The 20,049-nt window shown below is 38.0% G+C and overlaps 2 protein-coding genes across 4 annotated transcripts in view; one reads left to right on the top strand and one right to left on the bottom strand.

The window, feature by feature from the left end:
- LOC139935413 (U6 snRNA phosphodiesterase 1-like) overlaps positions 1-10,318 on the top strand; it is a 69,208-nt gene extending 58,890 nt beyond the window's left edge. For all 3 annotated transcript variants that reach the window (XM_071929989.1, XM_071929988.1, XM_071929990.1), the window contains exon 9: positions 10,182-10,318. The gene's annotated coding sequence lies outside the window, so the exon portion shown is untranslated. The remainder of the gene's footprint in view (positions 1-10,181) is intronic.
- LOC139935408 (NPC intracellular cholesterol transporter 1-like) lies at positions 556-18,726 on the bottom strand. The gene is made up of 20 exons (XM_071929977.1): positions 18,363-18,726; positions 16,537-17,802; positions 14,579-14,826; positions 13,735-13,853; positions 12,794-12,972; positions 12,155-12,283; positions 11,351-11,533; positions 10,652-10,766; positions 10,167-10,294; positions 9,636-9,779; positions 8,988-9,077; positions 8,397-8,593; positions 7,784-7,908; positions 7,321-7,447; positions 6,823-6,884; positions 6,344-6,497; positions 5,410-5,641; positions 4,535-4,648; positions 3,873-4,035; positions 556-3,611 (listed from the first exon to the last, which is right to left on the bottom strand). The coding sequence occupies exons 1-20, from the start codon at positions 18,426-18,428 to the stop codon at positions 3,328-3,330; spliced, it is 4,125 nt and encodes a 1,374-aa protein (XP_071786078.1). The 5' UTR covers positions 18,429-18,726; the 3' UTR covers positions 556-3,327.
- Between the last annotated feature and the right edge of the window lie 1,323 nt (positions 18,727-20,049).

Genomic DNA, 20,049 nt, shown 5'->3' with positions numbered 1-20,049 from the left:
CTGTCGAAATCATCAAAGTTCAGTTCTTCAGGTTCGCTTGAGCTACTCTCATAACCTTGAAGAGCCTGTAGAGCTGACATTGTTTGCGGTAGTTGGTGTCATGAAGAATGAATGGTCTACTCTAGAATTAAAAATAAAACAAAACTCACTATTTGTCAGTTGTCACACTCACAGAACTATTTTTTCGTTACTAAATATCATCATAACTGCAATCAATACGACAACAATTATACTAAAATAATTAGAGTAGAGTGTGTAGTAGTTTGCGATAACGTAACCCTCCTGCAATTCTTTAGGGTTTTCCCTCCCACATCTAAAACTAAAACTTCCTCCCTTGTCTTCTCTCCATGGGGTTCTTGACTAGTAGTACAATTATTAAGTTTGCTTTTATAAGAGGCATTGTCTTCACAACAGGAATAAATTAAAGTAATGAAATATAATAATGTTAGTCAATCCATATTATATCTAATTCTTCTCAAAATATTCAAACAGTCCACCTAAAAACTTATCCTTAGAATAGAAAATAAATTCTGAAACTCAATACAAACAAAGAACTCATTGGCATACTTGTTTTAATATCATTCATCATACATATAAAATTCAAAGTTACAGTCACATATAATGTAACATTGGAGTTATGCAACATTTAAATTTGAACCAATTAAACTTTTTTATGAACAAGCTTTGCTTTCCAGAGTTGAGTTTATTCTAAAAGCCTTAACTAATAGCACCTGTAGTTCGTCATAGTGCCTCGAACTCACTTCTGTCGAAGACATCGGACACATCAGAGAAATTTGAAAAAAAATTATGAATCGACAAATGTACAATAAAGTGCATGTAGACAAACTAAAATTCTACTACTTGTCATTACAATTTGTCTACTGAAAAAGGGTTCTTAGCAAAGGCTAACAGGAGCTAGCGAAATAATTACCCAACAATTTTTATCCTAATCTTTGTTTTTGTCAACCCATTTTTATTCTTCTAGTATACTTTCAGCTAACTAAAAAAAAAAAAAAATATATATAAAAGCTTTTGCGATAGAGAACCCACTTGACGTACATAAAGTTGGCAAAATCACCACTCACCCTGAGAAGTTTTCCAGCATAATTGAGGAGAACGATAAGTAAAATGCCAAAATTGACAAGTTTTTTAGATAACCAGGTTTGCATTTGTTGAGGAAAATATTCACTTAGGATCACACAATATGGGCAAAGTAAACCTTTGGTGTTTGGAACCGCTTGTTTTAATCTTATAAAAACAAAGATATTTACAATAAAATAATTCCTTTCAAAATTTAGTTTTAAAAGGTGGTCATGTTTTTTGATATTGCCAAAAATCCGGAGCGGTTATGTCCACGCAGGAAGAGTAATCTGTAGTTGGGATACATCTGAGAAACTTTTTCGACAGTTATGTTTCTCACATAAATTTTTTGGGGATAAGACTAATATATATCACATAAAAATAATTACTTTAAAGTCAAATGCTTTATACAATCGAAAGCTTTTGTACTTCTATCGAAGTAAGTATTTATTGTCATTGATTTTATGAGTGTTTACCAAACAGATACCTTCCATTTAAATGGCATTAGAGAAACAATTTGACTTTTTGAAATGTAAAACAAATTGTATATTTTTTTCTCCTGTTGTTTCTTCTATTCAATGAAGTGATGAATTGAACCAAAGGCACCCTATTTTCAATCTCACTGAAACAATGACAAATATTGGAATACAATTTTGCAATTGAAACAATATCAGAATTTTCTATAGAAATTGTGTAATTTCATCAAAAAGCTCCCACTCTCAAAACTATTGGGAGGGCTGTCCACTCTCTCTGACTCTACAGACAGTTTCCCTGCAAATAATCCAATCTTTCTACATTCTGATGAACAAATAAGAAAATCTTCCTGATTATGGAAACTTGTTTCTTATCGTGTTGAATGTAACTTTGAATATCTCTGTGATTGTTGCACACAAACTCCATGGTTTGTCGATGCCAATATTGGCAGCTATGTAATGGTAGGAAGGTGGTGTTGGTTTGCTAGTTTAGGTCTGGCAAGTTCCTACATTGAACAATTCAAACTACCACTTCACAAATCAGATAATACATTCACTGTAAACGCAAACCTGGTGAAAATATGTTAAAAAGTTTGAACATGGGAACAATGTAGGCAATTCAGTTCCCCAAGCCATTGCCTTGGCAACATCAGTTGGGTTCAGATCATCAACCTACCCCACATCATTATGCAGCTATCTTTTGTTTTTAATTTAACAGCCATAACAAGAACAATGCCTCATGTTTTGTAAGTTAGATTCGTGTCACGTTAATTGTTCTTAGTTATTTTTCAAAGATTTTTTAGGTCACTCCCCTCTTTCCCTCACGTAAATTCCGAAACATTGTTGTAAAAATAAAAGTTAAACATTACATGATAAAAGTCAGATTATATCAGACATTTATACTAAAATGTGTCTTCATTATTTGAGCAGTATACAATTAATTATGTACAAGCTAACAAGGTATCATAACCTTGCATGTCTCACGCATATACAATATTGTATGTTGTCGCATGAATGAGCTGAAAATGGGCCAGGGAGTGAGAAAAACCAACCTTATTTTTCTTGGAAAGAGTTACCATAGAACAATCTGACGTAAAATGTTTTGTTCTTATGACTTTTGGCAGTTTTGCAATCACATCAGATACCCATCTATGAGCCCCCACCACTGCTTCTGCTACACTAATGGGGTCATTGTCTTAAAGGCAGTGGACACTATTGGTAATTACTCATGCTAATTATTAGCATAAAAGCTTACTTGGTAACGAGTAATGGGGAGAGGTTGATAGTATAAAACATTGCGAGAAACGGCTCCCTGTGAAGTACGAAGTTTTTGAGAAAGCAGTTATTTTTCAAGAATTTAATTTCGAGACATCAGAATTAGATTTTGAGGTCTCGAAATCAAGCATCTGAAAGCACACAACTTCGTGTGACAAGGGTAGTTTTTCTTTCTTTATTATCTCCAATTTCGACGACCAATTGAATGAGCTAAAAAATTGTACAGGTTTGTTATTTTTTGTATGTTGAGATACACCAAGTGAGAAGACTGGTCTTTGACAATTACTAAAGGTGTCCAGTGTCTTTAATCTCTGCTCTATGAAGAATAAACCTTATGCATTGCCATCTTGAGACAAATTGAAGACATAAAAATGGTAAACACATGCATGTATGCTCGACGCGCATGATAGGCCAATGAGCAACTTTCTTTTGACCTCTAGACGAGGGCGCCTTCTCGAATAACGTCTACTTACATGTTCTATTAAAAACAACTTATAAATTACATATGTGTTGTCTCTTCTGGGGATGTGTCTTGCTCCTTTTCCGACTCATTGCTTTTGTCTTCGCTCGCTGTCTTCTTCTTCTTCAAATTAACTTGAACCCCGATCTCCTCATAGGTCACAACCTCAGCATAATCTGGTGGTATCTCGTCACCGCTACCTAGCCCTGTTTCATAGATGGGGTTAGTGCCATTGGCTTCGTGTTGTTTGGAGCCATTGGCAAGCAGGGCTTTCTTATCTTCCTGTTGCTCAATCAGAAGTTGTGCCTTATTTATGCCTGGCCCTGTACAAGAAAACAAGAGAAAACAATCTGTAAATCTGTTTGGTTGTTCACGCTCAGACCTGTGACACACATCCGGATAGGTTTTAAATTTGAAGCAAAATCAGTTTGGGATTCAAACCCATGACCTTTGCCAATCTTGTTTAGGCTTACACACCAAAGTAACTGTGTAAACACTGTACCCTGAGTTATGTAACAAACATTACAGGCATACTACTTGGGTGGGATTCGAACCCACAACCTCTTGAATCTAGGCTTACTCACCAAAGTAACTGAGAAGGACTGGTAGGAAGATGATTCCATGTGCAGTGCCGAGCAGTGTGATGATAAGGAACATCCTGAAGTAGAAGATCTCAAACAGCTGTGATGTAGCAAAGACTAAGACGATGGTACCTGGTAGATTGGTCATAGCAACTCCACTCAGGACCTGTTTTTTGAGGATTGGAGGGATTAAATTTGCAGTAGTAATACTAGGTTCTTATCTAGCGCTTTAATACACCCCTAGGGGTGTTTTAAAGTGGTAAGTTTGTTCCCTGCGAGGTATGTGGAGCTATGTTTTGAAGTATGTAGCACCATATAATGGTTTATAGGGTGCTTTGGTACAATATGCTGCTGATCAGACCAGGAACCTCGGGCAAACCCCTTCTCTTTTCGCTAACTGCACTGGGTTCTTTTATGTGCATTACACAACACACAGGACCTACGGATTTTGTCCCATCGGAAGTATGTAGCAATAATTGTTAAGGGTCTTGATTAAGGACACAAGTGTCAGGACCGGGACTCGAACCCACATTCTGCTGAGAAACACCAGAGTTTGAGTTTGGTGTTCTTATCTGCTCAGCCACGACAAGCCACTCAATGATCGCTGAGGAGCAATACTCTTTTGTATCTTTAGAAAGGGAGAAATATTTTGGTTGTTTACTTACGGCACTTCCAGTATGGTAGAGGGCATACTTTGCCCTTTCGTTCCTCGTTGGTTTTGTACACATCCGGAATGTACGGGTTGTGTGTGACACAAACTCCACTGACATACCTATAGCCTGAATTGTAAAGAAACATAAAAATACATCTTTAGCACGGTCTAAACATGAACAATAGATTTAACTGATGAGGTTTACTATATTTTTAATTTATTGTTGGCCCAGTGTTGTAGCCACGGTTGGTAGTGCTGGCCAGGTCTGCCCAGAACTCAAAGTTGTATCGCCCAGCACAGATTTCTCCCAGAATAAATTAAAATTTTCCACTGTGTATTGACCTCAGACATAGCTTATGATAAGGAGTATCAATAGTCATCAAGAAAACGCACAGTCAATTCAACTTATTGCATGGCAAAAACGAACATTTTGAAAACCTGGCAGCATGCCTAAAGCTGTATACTTGGTTTGCGGTAACACCATGTGTGTATCTACTTGCCAGGTAGAGTTGTTCTTAGAGAACTGTCTTGCTTTATTCTACTGCCGCGGAGTAGATAAACGGAGGTTCGGGAGACTTCTCAGTTCTGAAAAGAACTGTCCTGCTTTTAACTATTACCAGGGCGGATGGTATAGAAATTAAACTGGACTACAACTTTAGCTTATAGGATAATTACCAGTACTGCCGCAGAGTCAGTTCTGAATTGGTCTCAACGTTTCGACTAGCTTGCTTTAGTCATCGTCAGGAGACTGCCTAAAGCTGCACTTCATCATTGTTGGCCTCATATTTCATAACTAAACATGAATAGTTTTGTTGATCTTCTCGCCCTTTATTGTCGGCCCCTCCCCCTGTCTCAACCCTTTCCACAACAACTAAAGTTGTAACTCACCATTGTAAGGTTGACTAGAGATATAGCATTGAAGTCTACACCCCACAGGTACATAAAGCCAAGTGTATCTACAACAATCATAATGATGTTCAACAGAATGAAGAAAGCTGAGATGACATCAAAGCCCAACATGAAGAAACTGACAAGGAAGATTGGCACTAGGGCTATCGAGATATTAGTTATAGCCTTCTGAACCAGATCAATGTACTGCTCGTAGTAAACATAGAAGAAGCTGAAAATATATAAATGTAAGATTGAAAAAAGGCCTTTTGAAACCAGGCTAGATTAGTGGTCTAGTAACTAAGCAGGCTAGAATAACCCCTGTGCCCAATTTCTTGCTAAGCACAGAAAAGTATTGCTTAACAGAAACAGGTTACCGGCCTTAAGTTTTACATTGTTGTGACTGGTGTCCGTCTCAATTTTTGCTTAGCAAAGAATTTTGTCGATCAGTTTTTTCTGCTAAACAGCTTTATGAAACTGTGCTCAGGCTAGTTTAGTGGTCTAGTGATATGGCAGACCTTGAATAACTGGACGGACAACTGCTGCCCTGGTCTTGGCCTTTGTGCCCTTTCAAAAATTTCTCATCGACTTGAAATTATCCAATGGAAGTGTCCTTTGCCTCAGTATTTTATGCCCTAAAATTTGACTTGCAGTCAGTTTGTGTACTGGTATTCATCGGGGATAATTCTTCCTTGCTCATGTTGCTGGACATATTGGCTCCGGATTTTCAGCGATATCTCACAATCTTGACCACCTTTTGAAATGTTCACATGTTGGTTTTATTGTACAATATACGCCAGAAGGCTATTTCTATCGCGTTGAATCTATCGTGAGGCGCCTACTAAATTTGTATCTGTACTGTATACATGTACACTTATATAGGGTAAAAACAATCACAGAGTTCCCAAACCCAAGGGTTTTGCCTTTAACTAACCTGTATGAGAATACATCAAAGTCGTCCCCAAGGTCTGGATTCTTCATCTGTAAGTCTGCCTTGACCTGGGCAGCAATAACGCGAGATTCTCTACAAGCTGCAGTAAACTGTTCAGACTTGGTCAAGACGGTGTGAAAGGAGAAGAAATACGAAGCTGGAAAATGCACAAAGTACAGTAGGGTTTTATAATTATGATAATGAATATATGCGGTTACACCATATGTGTATCTACTTGCCAGGTAGAGTTTGTTCTTGAGAGAACTGTCTTTCTATATTTTACTGCCGCGGAGTAGATTTATCGGATTGTTCAGGAGATGATAATGAACTCTTATAAAGTGGAAGTGTCATAGGGAAATGTGTCCCCGGAGATTCTGCCTTGAGAGAAAACTGTTCTAGTTTCCGAGAGCAGATGGAGGTGCAAATTAGAAAGTTTTATGAACAAGTTTAATTGGTTGTTTTTGTATTCGAGCCTAACATACCATCCAATCGTGTTTGAGAATCATTTGTGAAGTGCAGTGCATCATGGTAAGACGGTCTTCCACTGTTTGAAAGAAACAAAACAACATTTGTGTTAACATTTTAAGAAACAAGTTATTGTTTTTAAAGAGATGTTGTATTTGATTGATGTCACAGCTACGTAACTTATTTCACACATCATGCCATTCATAGCTAGAGGTTCACCACAAGCTGACACTTTGCAAAAATAAAAACAAATAATAAGGATATAAATAGCAACTTCTTCTTGTTTCATTTGATCTTTGGACCAAGGTGAACATTGAACGCAATTAAATTGGTAATTTAGTGACTTCAAGCAACTTGATGGTATCCTCATCGAGGTCTTCCCTGCTCGCTTTTTGGTTGTCTGAAGTCTGGGCAGTCATAAATGATGTTCTGACTTTACACCACCAAAAGACTAACAACTAAAAAACCCACTACAACGAATAAACATAGGCCATATCAATCTAACTTTTACTCACCCTTTTGGGCAGGATATTCCTGGATTATGATTGATAAATTCGGGAAGAAACTTTTCAAAGACTTCTCCAACTGGACGCTCTCCTTTCTGGCTTAGTGGGACGCAGGTTTCACAAGTCTCCCAGGGATCTGAAATTCAGAACCAAAGAAAGTGTGTTTTGCAAAGTTTGACTTTATTGGCTGCAACAACTTTGTTATATCAGGCCTGTATGCTTCTTTTTTAAAGGGCAAGGGCACCAAGGCAGTTTCTTCTTGGTAAAGGGCACTATGAGGAAGTGACAAGGGTGTTTTTTCTTCCATTATTATCGCACAACTTAAACGACCAATTGAGTTCAAGCTTTCACAGGTTTGTTATGTTGTGCATATGTTGAGATACACCAAGTGAGAAGACTGGTCTTTAACAATTACCAAAGGTGTCCAGTGTCTTTAAATGGTGAAAGTGGAATAAAATGTAATTGTTCTTACCAAAATTACAGAAGTCTTCTGGATGTTGTTCATATACTTTACAGCAAGAGTTTTCCAATGTGCTAGGAGTTAGCCAATCAAAGTAGTCATCGATCCAAGATGTCGGGGGAGTAGATATTCGAGTACTGAAACATTTCATGCACATTTCAATATTTTAAATATTAGTTCAAGTTACTTAAAAGTTTCGATAAAACTCTCTTCATGTGGTCAAACTTGATAAATACTAATTCATTTCAATTCAATTAAATTTATTTCTTTCATCACAGTTTTTAAGTAAAAAGTGAAAATTGTTTTCTATGTGTGCACTTAAAACATTCAACTCGATACTAATTACAAACAAAAATATTACATTTTAAAAACACAAGAATTAATTACAAATTGTTTGTTTTAAACAATAAAATAGTCACTAGGTACTAGTAAATTTCTTCTTCGCCTTGTATTGAAACCTAATGTAAGTGCCAATGTTGAAAATGTAATTTGTGGATGACCCAAGTAATAGTTGTTAATGACATAGAAGTAGACTTGTGAAAAGGCCAGCCTTCTAGTGTGGCTGGCCAGAGAAGGAAAATCTCAACAACAGACCGAAAAAAGGGTTTAGGTCAAGAAGACTTACTATTCTTTGATGTTAGAGGCTCGGAAGACCTGTTGAGATAATGATTGCATATCACATCCTGCACTGCCACATAGGAGATTCTGATGCTCTACCTTATTCGCAACATCCATGTCCCCGAATTTGACAACAAAATATACCGGTGGTCCGACTGAGAGGTACTTCTCCACATAGTCAAAATAATCTAACAGATAATGGTTCTGTGAAAGTAGAAATTGAAATTATTATTATGATTTATTCGGTCATTTCATAAAGAAAAGAAAGTATTTACTTGCAGACAAAAGTTTAGCTACAGGAAAAATTAAACATGTTTTACAGAACTACCTGTAGGCCTACAGGCTAAATAGCAATTAAAGCACTGGACCTGATTGAAGATGACTGACATAAGGTTTGGATACAACAAGGAACATGTGAAGAAGGTTTGGATACAACAAGGAACATGTGAAGAAAAAATGAGAGATGAGGGTAGATTGGGTAAGGACAGGAAATGGGACGAAAGAGGGGACAGCACACAAAGACAACCCTGACAAAGATTGACAAAAGTTTACTTAAAAAATGATATGAAAGTGACTGTAGTATTTTCAACAAACTTACATCAGGTACAGGGATTCGTTGTTCTAAGCCGACAGGTAGCCTCAGAGTTAGTAACCCACAGATCAAAAACAATAGTATAAATCCAAGGAACTGTAATAACAAATAGTTATATTTATTGTTAAGGCAAGTTTCAAGAAAAAAATAAACATTCTCAACTTATATCAAAAATATTATTTTCACAAGATGCCCACCAATGAGAAATTGCAACCATTATTCAAGTAAACTTTTGAAGTTTGTTTTGTATTTAAAGTAACAGTCCTAGACTCCCCATTCAGTAATTAAAAACAAAGAGGTTTGTTAAGGAATTACACCATGCTGCAAAAACGTAGCTCCACATACCTTGCAAGAAAAATACTGAATTTTGAAGTACCTTGAGCGTCACTGGATGACGGATATGAGTGCTTTAATAAGAAGCCTCTGTTATTATTATTGTTAACAGGTCTATATGCTTCGTTTTTGATAGGGCAATAGCACCATGGCATTTTCTCCTTGGTAAAGGGCATCCTATGAGGAAATTGTAAATTTCTACTCTAGCATTTCAAGGGCACAAAGGCGATGACCAGGGGGCATTGTGAATTAGCAGGCCTGTGTTAGTATCTCAGTCTTATTGTAAAAAGAAAAAATACTTGAAGTGAAGTTACTTCTTACCACAAATGGCTTGACCCATTTGTTGAGTAGGAGATGAGAGTAAAATTTCTTGAAGAAGATTTGAATGAATCCAGGATGACGAACAATCTTTCCCTTTCCACATGGACATGGAGGAGTACAGCAGACTACATCAACTCGGCCACTCTTTAAGAAGAACATTCAGAAATGATTAATCTTTAAATAAATTCTGTGCAAAATTAGTGCAGTATTTAGTATAGTATTTATCTATAGAGCTCTACTTTAAAACTTTTACTGAAACAGCAATTTGTATTTGGTTTGTGGTGACACCTTTCATCTATTTTGCTTTGTAGATTTTGTTGTTTGGAACTAGGTCTAGCTTTATATTCTACTGTCATAGAATATAATTCGGGAGATTACTCAGTTCTAAAAAGAACTGTCTTGCTTAACAACTTCTGCCTTGGGGGAAGACAGGACATTGGCTAGGACTACTACTTTAGCTTTTAGTAGATCGTGACAACTTCAGTATCACGAAGTGAATTCTTAATTTGGTCTCAACTTGTCTTGTCTTACTTCTTGTCTTGCCAGATCCAGAGAGAGGAGAGCTACAAAGGCAGTTATTTGAAGAAGGAAGTCAATGAGAACAGCCAGGCCTGCACATAGTGCAAACGTCTGCACGGCTGGTACGTCAGTTAAAGCTCCTGCCAGCAAGGATAGAGGAAAAAGAAGTAAGAATTAAGGCAAGCCCATTATTATGAAAAATGAGTCCAATGTCTCACAATTCATTTTCATGTCACAGATTATTGGTTGGTTTTTATTTTTTTCATTTATGCCTGTTCCTCTTAAGTAAGGTTTTTGATAGCCACATCTCTAAATCTCTTTTGAGTTGTGTGGGGTCTACCAGAACCAGTTTTTAACAACTCTACATTTCGATAAAGACGCTCTGATCATCTTCAGGAGTGTGCCGGACTGTGCCTGAAAATGGCTGTGCCCCTTCTTGAACAAAGTTCAAGGCATGGGACTGAAGTAGTTTAAAAATGTCAAACCTATAGTATTACCTAGAAAGAAAGAAATGGATTCTGACAGCCCACACATAAGCATTCCTGGAGCCACCTTGCCCAAGACTCGGCCAATCTGTTGCTCTCTGGACTCCCCAGGCTGTCTCACATCACGCTGCAAATCAGACACCAAACTTTCATGTTATAAAGCTTTCACAAATGTTATCAACTGTAATGATAAGTATTGTTTGAAGCTTTGAGGTGTGGATAAATAAGAAGAAATCATAAATAATAGTAAACTTTTGGGTACAACCGTGTTTGAAGCTCTTTTGTTGGAGTGTTGGCTCTGAAAAGACCTGGCGTGGTCTTGACGTTTTGAACAGTATACTCTGCTCGTCTTCAGGAAATGATGTTTTTGGTTACTCTTTTGAGAATGACAAATCAACTAAGAACTTTTTTGTTTGTTTCTTGGAAATGCTCATTGAACTTTCAAATACACATTTTCTACTTTAAAACAAATCAGCAGTTGTTAGGATGTGAAAGGGTAAATACGAAAATAGAATTAGCTGTTGCAAACTGCTTACTTACCACAAGGGCCTATGGTGCAATTACAAAAACAAGTTTGGCCTGTCGTTTCGACCCTAGCAGAGTCTTTCTTGATGGCCAGTAACTCGTGCAAAATCTTAGGTTTTACATATATTTGAGGTTTTCAATGGCCTGACGTTTTTTTACTAAAAGTTATGTCCATAATGTTCTCACCTGATATTCCAAGACTAAAATGAAGATGTTATCAGCACCCACAGCAAGCATAAGGAATGGCACCACCTCAATAATGATAAGTGTTGTAGCCACACCAAGATATCCATAGATACCCATAGACATAAAGACTGAGAGCAGAATCACTACGATGCCTCCTAAGCCAAGAGTCACTTTAGAGTCAATCTAGAAATAATCATAATCATAATCATAATCATAATATTAATCATGATCATAATAATAATCTTAATAATCATAACCATAATAAAAAACATAATAGATTAGAAATTTGCATCCTGGATAAAGAATATTAGTTTTGGTTTTAGCCTTACACTGCCTGTGTGTTATCACTGTACTCAGTGCTTAACCTAGCTCTGTGGAAAAAATCGCCGGCGTATGACTATGGTGGGATTCGAACCCACGACCTTTGCAATTCTAGAGCAGTGTCTTACCCTACCAGCTGTTGCAAATAATAACCATTATCTTATTTGGTTTTACCCTTACACGGATTGTCTGTAAGAATTGTATACAGTACTCAATGATAACTCTTAACAATAATGCAATTTTGTCTTAATGCCTTGTGAAATATATATTTTAGTCAAGACATTGTGAAATTGTTCCATTGTCGTTTTTTGTACTGTGTTGTGAAATCAGTAAATCATGATTAATGATTGACTACTTCCACCTCTGTGGTCCCTGGATGCGTTGGTTTCCCCCCATTTGGGGGTTTTCCTGAGCATTTCTTCTTGTTTCATAATCATCCCGTTATTGGCACTGAATGTGCTGTTTGATGTGCACTGATCTTACCAGGATGCGTTTAAGACTGCTGAATTCTCCTAAAGCCACCGCGATGTAAGCAAAGATGACCAAGTAGCTGATGATGATAGTCAGTATATCTGCCTCACTGCTTTCAATCAAGGCATCTTCAATGGAACGCTAGACAACAGATAAATAAATAAGACATCTTTAAAGTTTGAGTCAAGTGCAACCATTCCGGTTCACAATATTTGACCCATTTGGAATTAAGACGGGAAAAAAGATAATTGTCAACCTTTTACTTTTCTCATCTGTGACTCAGAAATGTTATCTGTAATTTTGAGGATTTGTTGATATCAATTAGTGTTTAACAACTTTAACCAATGTCAAGAAAAAAGCACTATCATTAGCATTTAATGTGAAGTTGTCTTGATCCACTAAAGTCATAACTTTATTTATTATGCTGTTAAAAAATAAAGGAAATTCCTGGAGGTTATGTTAAAATTGTATTCTACTGATGTGCAAATCTCTTTTGAGTTGTGGTGTTTCTTAAACGAACCAGTGCACCGGTTCTTTTCAGAACCAACTACATGTATACACTTCGATCAGTATGATCTGATCGTCTTCAGGAGAATGCGTTCAAGAGTATATTTCTTATTGAGTAAGAGAAACAAACTTTTCAAGACCCACCTCCATCATATATCTGATAACCAAGTCATCATTTTCTTCCAAGTATTTCTCGACGTATTCGATGGCGGCTGATTCCCAAGCTAGAGATCTCTTGAATTGAAGATCCTCTTCATCATCACGGTAATTATTAACGGCAAAGGTGACCATGACTGCTTCGGCAGTGTGGTACAACGGCTCACCTGTTTAGCATCAACAAGAGGAAATAAGAGTCTAGTTGGCTTAGACACTGCTCTAGAATTGCAAAGTTCGTGGGTTTGAACCCAACCCGAGAAGTATGCCTGTGTGATTTTTTTTCCACAGAACTCTGGACCGGAAGGTGATGAGCTTACATTGCTAACACAAATCGGTAAATTTGGGAAAAACCAAAATGAATATTTTTTTCCCCGATGCAAATTTAACATCCGTTAAGGAGTGGAAATGTTTTCTAGGGTTCTCTGCATCTGAGTTATTTAGTCGGCAAATCATTCTAATGGAAACATCACACCAAGTTTTTGTAGAGAAGTCAATGAAGGAATTTCAGTCTTAGACTTTGGAGGGAAAACCCCTAAAGGGAACACCCATGCAGCCAGAAGAGACTAAAAACCCAATCATGTAAGGCTCCGGTCCGGGTATCGAACCGGGGGTACACGGAGGCGAAAGGAATGGAGAGAAGCCACTGAGCCAACCTGACTGCCCAACTGGACTTGTCTCGATCAAGGGTTGCTCTCTGTGTTTTGATGTTTTCGATATTACGAGTTATCCAGACGATTCAATTTGGTAATTGAAAAATAATCCATGATCACAATATAGGTATGAAGGATAGAAGTCTTCGAAGATGCTCAATTATTAAGAGATGATAAATGTCAGACTTTTTTGTGTGAATTCAGACTTCTAAATTCGGTCTTGTGAATAAATAACCATTAAATCAACCGTCTTTTATGACGACCGTATAGGAAACTTACCTTCATCAGTGACGTTAAATCCACCAAGCACAATGAAGGGATAGCTTGGCCCCAGGAACTCTGATACACACCCGAGAGGCAGGGCAAGATTAGTCCCATCAGCTAGAGCCAGTGGGTTCCTGTTGGGAGGAGAAAACAAGATTGTATCTCCAGTGTGTCGACATGGAGGGGTGATAAAATGTTTGTTGGACTAGGGAAAATGTAATAAACAAACCAACAGCTATTATTTGTTGTGTTACATGTGCCAGTATGTTAGGCACATCGTTGGTAATACTGCCCAGACTTCTGATTTTGTTGGCTTTGGGTTCCTGTCGGGAGGAGAAAACAAGAAAGTATCTCCAGATTGTGTCGACATGGAGGGGTGATAAAGTGTTTGTTGGACTTTGGAAATATGTAATAAACAAACCAATAACTATTGTGTAGTATCGTGTTCCACTGAATGTGCCGGTGTGTTAGGCACATAGCTCGTCATATCGACAAGGTTTTTGGCATCTGGTGTATGGCCAGGTGGTTGTGAGCATGGAGTTCAAAACCTGGTGCTTTACTAATCGGAATGTTGGTTCACGTCCCGGTCATGACGTTTGTGTCATTCAGCAAGATGCTTTACAATATTTGCTACATTCAAGTTGGCTGAGACAACTTCGGTCGCAGCTTTTCGAAAGCTTTTTTTTTTTTTTTTTTTTTTTTGCAATGCTGAAGTTTACACATACATGCATAAATAGAAAAATAAATACAAATACATGAAAAATGATATCATCCCCTTTAAGACACTCCTGCAAGGGTGGTTTTGAGGGAGGAGAGGACGTGATGCGTCTTGTCATGGCGCATTGTCTTGCTTTCTTACCTGACACAGTATAAGAAATGATCATGCCAGTCTTGTGGTCTGCCATCGTCTGATGTAGCTGTTTGGTGTAGACTCCTATTACTACTCTGCCAGTATTGTACGGGACTCGTAATGGCGCATGTTGTAGGAGGTGGTAGTAAGGTAACTGGTGCCCAGCAGATATCGGCAAGGGAGATAGTCTCACTGGTTCCGTCCCCTAAAGGGCGCTCAACTTCCATGTTTTGAAGGTATTTTTGGACCTCGAGAATCTACCAAGTATAACAAAAAATGCATTCTCGGTATTGTCTTACTATACAACTTTATGAAAACATTCTCAAACTGTTAAATTGAAAGGCAATGTATAACTAACTGTTATAGGGTTTCAGGAAAGCAACAGGGTCTGACGCTTGGTAGAGATATTACTCATTATTGTTCAATACACTGGACACTATTGGTAGTTGTCAAAGACCAGTCTTCTCACTTGCTGTATCTCAACATATGCATAAAATAACAAACATGTGAAAATTTGAGCTCAATCGGTCATCGAAGTTGCGAGATAATAATGAAAGAAAAAACACCCTTGTCACACGAGGTTGTGTGCTTTCTGATGCTTGATTTCGAGACCTCAAATTCTAAACTTGAGGTCTCGAAATCAAATTCGTGGAAAATTACTCCTTTCTCGAAAATTACCTTACTTCAAAGGGAGCTGTTTCTCACAATGTTTATACTATCAACCTCTCCCCGTTACTCGTGATCAAGAAAGGTTTTGTGATGATAATTATTTTGAGTAATTACCAATAGTGTCCACTGCCTTTAAAGACAAAGTATACATTTTGGTTTTTGGAACCTTTCGGTTGTTTAAATCCTTTGCAAATGTAGATGTATACAATAAAACTAGCATGTGAAAACTTAATTTCAAAAGTGACCGTTTTTTTTTTTAGTTTCTTTTTTCTTTTAGATATCACCGAAAATCCAGAGCGATGTACACGCTGGAAGAATAATCTCTTAATTTCTGACAGTAGACAGTAACGCTTCTCAGATTCAACTTTTGCGGCATAAAAACTGATATCTTTTTTACATTACTTTGAAGTGAAATGTTCTCTCCAGATGCTTTAAAAGCCTACTATCGAAAGCTATTTTAGGCTTCTATATTATGTAAAGTCACACGTAACATACATTTGGTAATCACTCTTAAAATTAATGACTCTACAAACTTTTGTTTTTAACCAAAAGTTTGTAGAGAAAATTAATGACTCTACAAACTTTTGGTCAAACCAAAAACTTGTAGAGTCATTTATTTGAAGAGTGATTACGAAACGTGTGGTGTGTGTGTGTGTGACATTGCAGTGAAAGAAGTTATCTATAACCATGCATGCCTATCTGAACTCACAAAACTAGGACCATAGACTTCGATTGTAGATTATAGATGTTATACTTTGCCTTAATCAAAGATTTTGTCAGATATAGTTGGTGGGTGGTTGTGTTTATATGAGGAATGGTACTCAATTAATTTATCTGAATTTGTTGATAAATTTGTTTTGAAAGTTCAATAAGCAATGTTCATGTACCAACGTTATTTTGTAGCAGCCATTTTGTATGCTTTGTTCTTGCGTTCAGACCAACTTAAATGATTTGGGTACTTTTTGTAACACAAAACACAGTGTCGACAGGTTTACACTAAACTTACTCAGTTTGAAGATAACGATAGTAGAAAGCGTACCTTAAAATACTAGTGGCTGGAGTGCTGTAGTTTTTGAGAAATGAGTAAAACAATGGCTTGGAAATCATGTTTTTACATGCTAAAATAATTTTCGTCTCATGATAATTGAGAGGGAAATTATTGTCATGACATTGTTTTACTAATTTTTCATACAGCACCTCTGGATTATTAGCAACTCGTTCCTTGACGCATACATTGAGTGCCAAAATGTGTATTGTTATTACATTTTCATTATTTTTTACTATGGAAAAGTTCGTACCTTTTCAAGAACTTTAATATTGAGGACCGATCCAAAGGTGAGAGGTTCGTCTGAGTTCCAGGGTGTATACTTTGTTGGTTTGTACTTGTCTTGGTTGGCTGTGATGATGAGCTGCTCTGTCCTCTGGAACGGAACAAACTTCTCATCAAAGTACACCCTCTCAGTGCGAGCTCTGCTGTTGGGACCGGACCATAGCTGCACCGGGTCGGTGGTCACTGTTGAGAAGGCAAACCCAATGCAACATGGTACAGCAACGGCTAGTGTGATCAGCAATACAGCTAGGGGATGGTAAGCAACATAGGTACCGAGATGGGTGAAGAAACTACGGACGGCATCATCGTAGACTTTCCCGATTTTCTCGAAGCAACTCACGTCGTCTTCGTTGATCTGTGGTTGTTTCTTGGATGGTCGTTTCCCGTCTTCCATTTCGGGGTGATCGTCTGAGTCACGCATGCAGTGGTAGGCGATGACACCGGCTAGAAACAGCACTGCGAAACCGCTGAAGCCAACGACTACAGCGAAGGTATAGCCGTCGATTCCTGCCACCTTGAAAGGCTCTGCAATCGGCGGGATGGTAGGCTGGATTCCAGGCGGGCAGGCTGCACGACAATCCTGACAGCTACAGCTTGGTAAGTCAGGTGAGGCCTTCTCAGCACATGATGTTACGACTGAATCCAACGGCTCCATACCTGGTATATCCACATTAGAAGTCAACACCGCATCAGTGGTGAATTTGGCGAATCGGTTGGCTGGATTTCCCATTGCGTCCAGCCATATCTCGGGTTGGCATTGCTCAGCAGAGTACCCATTGCAGTTGATGTCGATGACGGGTCTGTTAGCCGAAGGAAAGAACACATCTCGGCAGGCGTTTAGGGTGCCGTTTGCCCACTCCTCGGTCGCATAGAGTCGGACTTTTGTAACTTCGGTCGCGGTTGGTGAGTCTGGAACCACCTCAACAAAGACACTCTGGTCCGGGCTACATGCCAGGTCGCACTGGTACCTTCTGAGGTTGGCCTGGCAGGACGGGCAACGATTGAACACTCCTAGAACTTGAGCGAGGTATCCATTCAATGTGTTCAACTGATCTAGATCGCAGCAAACCCTCTCACTGTCTGCGAGGTGAGGGCAGACTTGGGCTAAGAATGTCTTATGGTCGGGTCCACTTAGCTGCACCGCTAATGTATTGTTAATGCAGTTCAATTCTCCTGGTGTACATTCCTTGTACATGACACATCGACCAGCCTCGTGGATCGTTGATTCTCCAAACTTTATTGGAAACAAAATTAGGAAAATTATGGTTAGATATTAATGACTTTGATTATTTATTATTTCACATCGAGATGTTTAGCAGCAGACAACTGCGAACGTACACTTACTGTCTTCATACACAATCCTGCACACCACACCACAAATAACAGTTTACAATAACAAAACGAGAACAAAAACTGTTCTGGGATAGTTGTAAAATACAATTTATGTATAAAAAAAATTTAAAAAAAAAATTAAAAAACAGGTATCAAGCTTGATTCCGAGTTTTATGTTGTTTCGTAAACAAACTACCTCTGCCCTTTCAGATTTATACTTTCGTTCACTTTACACTTGACAAAACATAAACAACTCTCAATAATGTAATTTTCATGAACTCCCTCGGTTCATTCAAATCTTTTCTGCTGTTTTATGCACACGTAGTGATACTTTATTTATAGCTGAATCGCTTTGACCCCGTGCGATCGCCATTTTTTTTTATTGTGTAATTTTATGGTACGATAGATTAATAGTATAAAGTGCACATTTGCTTTACTTTGACTGATACAATGATTGCTTACCTTCAACAATATTCCAAATATCAAGCAAGTCAAAAGCTGGTCCCGTAAAGCAGTACTTCTCGCCATCCTGCGGGGAGATTAAACTCAACCCGAAGGGAAAAAACACAATACTTATACAATAAAAAATCTCTTTAAAAATACACAGCGGCTATATTTCCAAAGGAAAGAACCACCGTCTCTACTCTCTACAATCTCTACCCAGATTAACTGCAAATGTACGGGTGTGGTTGTTGGTAGATTACCAGCATTGCACTGGCTCGATGTGTAGATCAAAGTTCACATCAAATTTTGTAGGTGGAAATTATTGATATTAGTAAGTATATAGTAACGATAGCATTGTTTCCACGATCATACATGGTACGAGACTGATGTGATAAGCCAATCCTGGTTGCTTGTGTGTAGATAGCGTAAATCATTGATAGGTAATATCTGATGAAACACCATGACGTCACAGCTTAATTAAGTACTGTTACATATCCGCCTTAGAACAAACAATGTGAGACAAGGGAGGGGAAAACAATTACAACTCTATTACAATGTCTATAATCTGTCATCTTCTAGCTCTCTGGCGGATGACATTCAAACAATATTGCATAAAGAAGACAAATCTAAATGTAGTGTATTTATCTATACTTGCTGTGTGAAAGGTTACCAGCCAAAATAGCATGGCACATGTAAAATCTGTGACTCGTATCTTTCTTGCTTTTGCTTAGCAGACAATTATTATTTGTATGGGAAATTGGGACGAGCCGGGCCGTCTTGCTGTTTTACCATGCTGCTGATGAGTAGATATTTTTTGGAATTCGGGAGACTTCTCTATAGACCTTTATCATGGTGCAGCCATCTTGAATTTCTCCCATTGATATCAATGTTACCAAACCGAGGCTGGCTGAACAAAATAGTCTGGTTCCTATTTTCAAAATGATTATTAACATTCATAATTGATATTCGATACGAGGAACATGACCAAGATGGAAGCAGGTCTATTGCCGCGGCAGGAAAAGTTCTCAAAAGAACACAATCTCCTAAGTAGACATAGACATGGTATTACCGCAACCCAAATATACATTGATACCTCCCCATCAGTGTTGTAGGTCTCTCTCGGACTTTAAGGTCTCGACTTCAACACTGCTCCCTATGCAATGCCTCAAATCCCATACCTGAAGTTAAAGACCTCCACACATCCCAAGTGTTGCTTAGTGGAATTGTCTTGCACCATCTTGTAAAAAACCTTGGTTGTGATTTATCAAATCAAAAATTTGAATCTAAAAATATGAAACTCGTGTAATAAGTCCTTGTCACCGACTGTGAGATTAAACTGAATTGTGCCCACGTTGAAAGCTTTTCGTTCTTTGTACGGGTGCAAGTTAATAACGTTGATGCACCTTTTTACCTCTTGTGACCGGAAATTTTCGTTTGCACGACTGTTAATTATTCTCTCGCAAGCACTTCAGTTGACGGGATTTATCACTTGAGCTGATTGTTATGGTTTTTGTTTTTGGTTCAGAATTTATTTTCAATAGTCTAAGTTGGACTTTAAAAAAGACAGAAATTATTGTGGGAGAAGTCACTTTGATTCTTTTAGTTCTTTAATTGTTTTCTGTTGTTTCTTTACATCAACTTATCACTGCCGTATAGTGCGATTCCAAAAGGGAATGTCTAAAAACAAATCAGGAAAGTTGTTGAG

Source organism: Asterias amurensis, chromosome 3 (genome assembly GCF_032118995.1).
Source record: "Asterias amurensis chromosome 3, ASM3211899v1".
In the NCBI taxonomy this organism is placed as follows: domain Eukaryota; kingdom Metazoa; phylum Echinodermata; class Asteroidea; order Forcipulatida; family Asteriidae; genus Asterias; species Asterias amurensis.
This window is presented reverse-complemented; position numbering and strand designations above follow the sequence as displayed.

Excerpts from the sequence above, each read along its gene's own strand:
- LOC139935408 (XM_071929977.1), bottom strand. The coding sequence starts at position 18,428 with ATGGCGAGAAGTACTGCTTTACGGGACCAGCTTTTGACTTGCTTGATA. Across the intron at positions 14,827-16,536 it reads ATATTAAAGTTCTTGAAAAG|ATTCTCGAGGTCCAAAAATA; the intron begins GTACGAACTTTT and ends TATACTTGGTAG. Across the intron at positions 10,767-11,350 it reads TTTTAGTCTTGGAATATCAG|CGTGATGTGAGACAGCCTGG; the intron begins GTGAGAACATTA and ends TCTGATTTGCAG.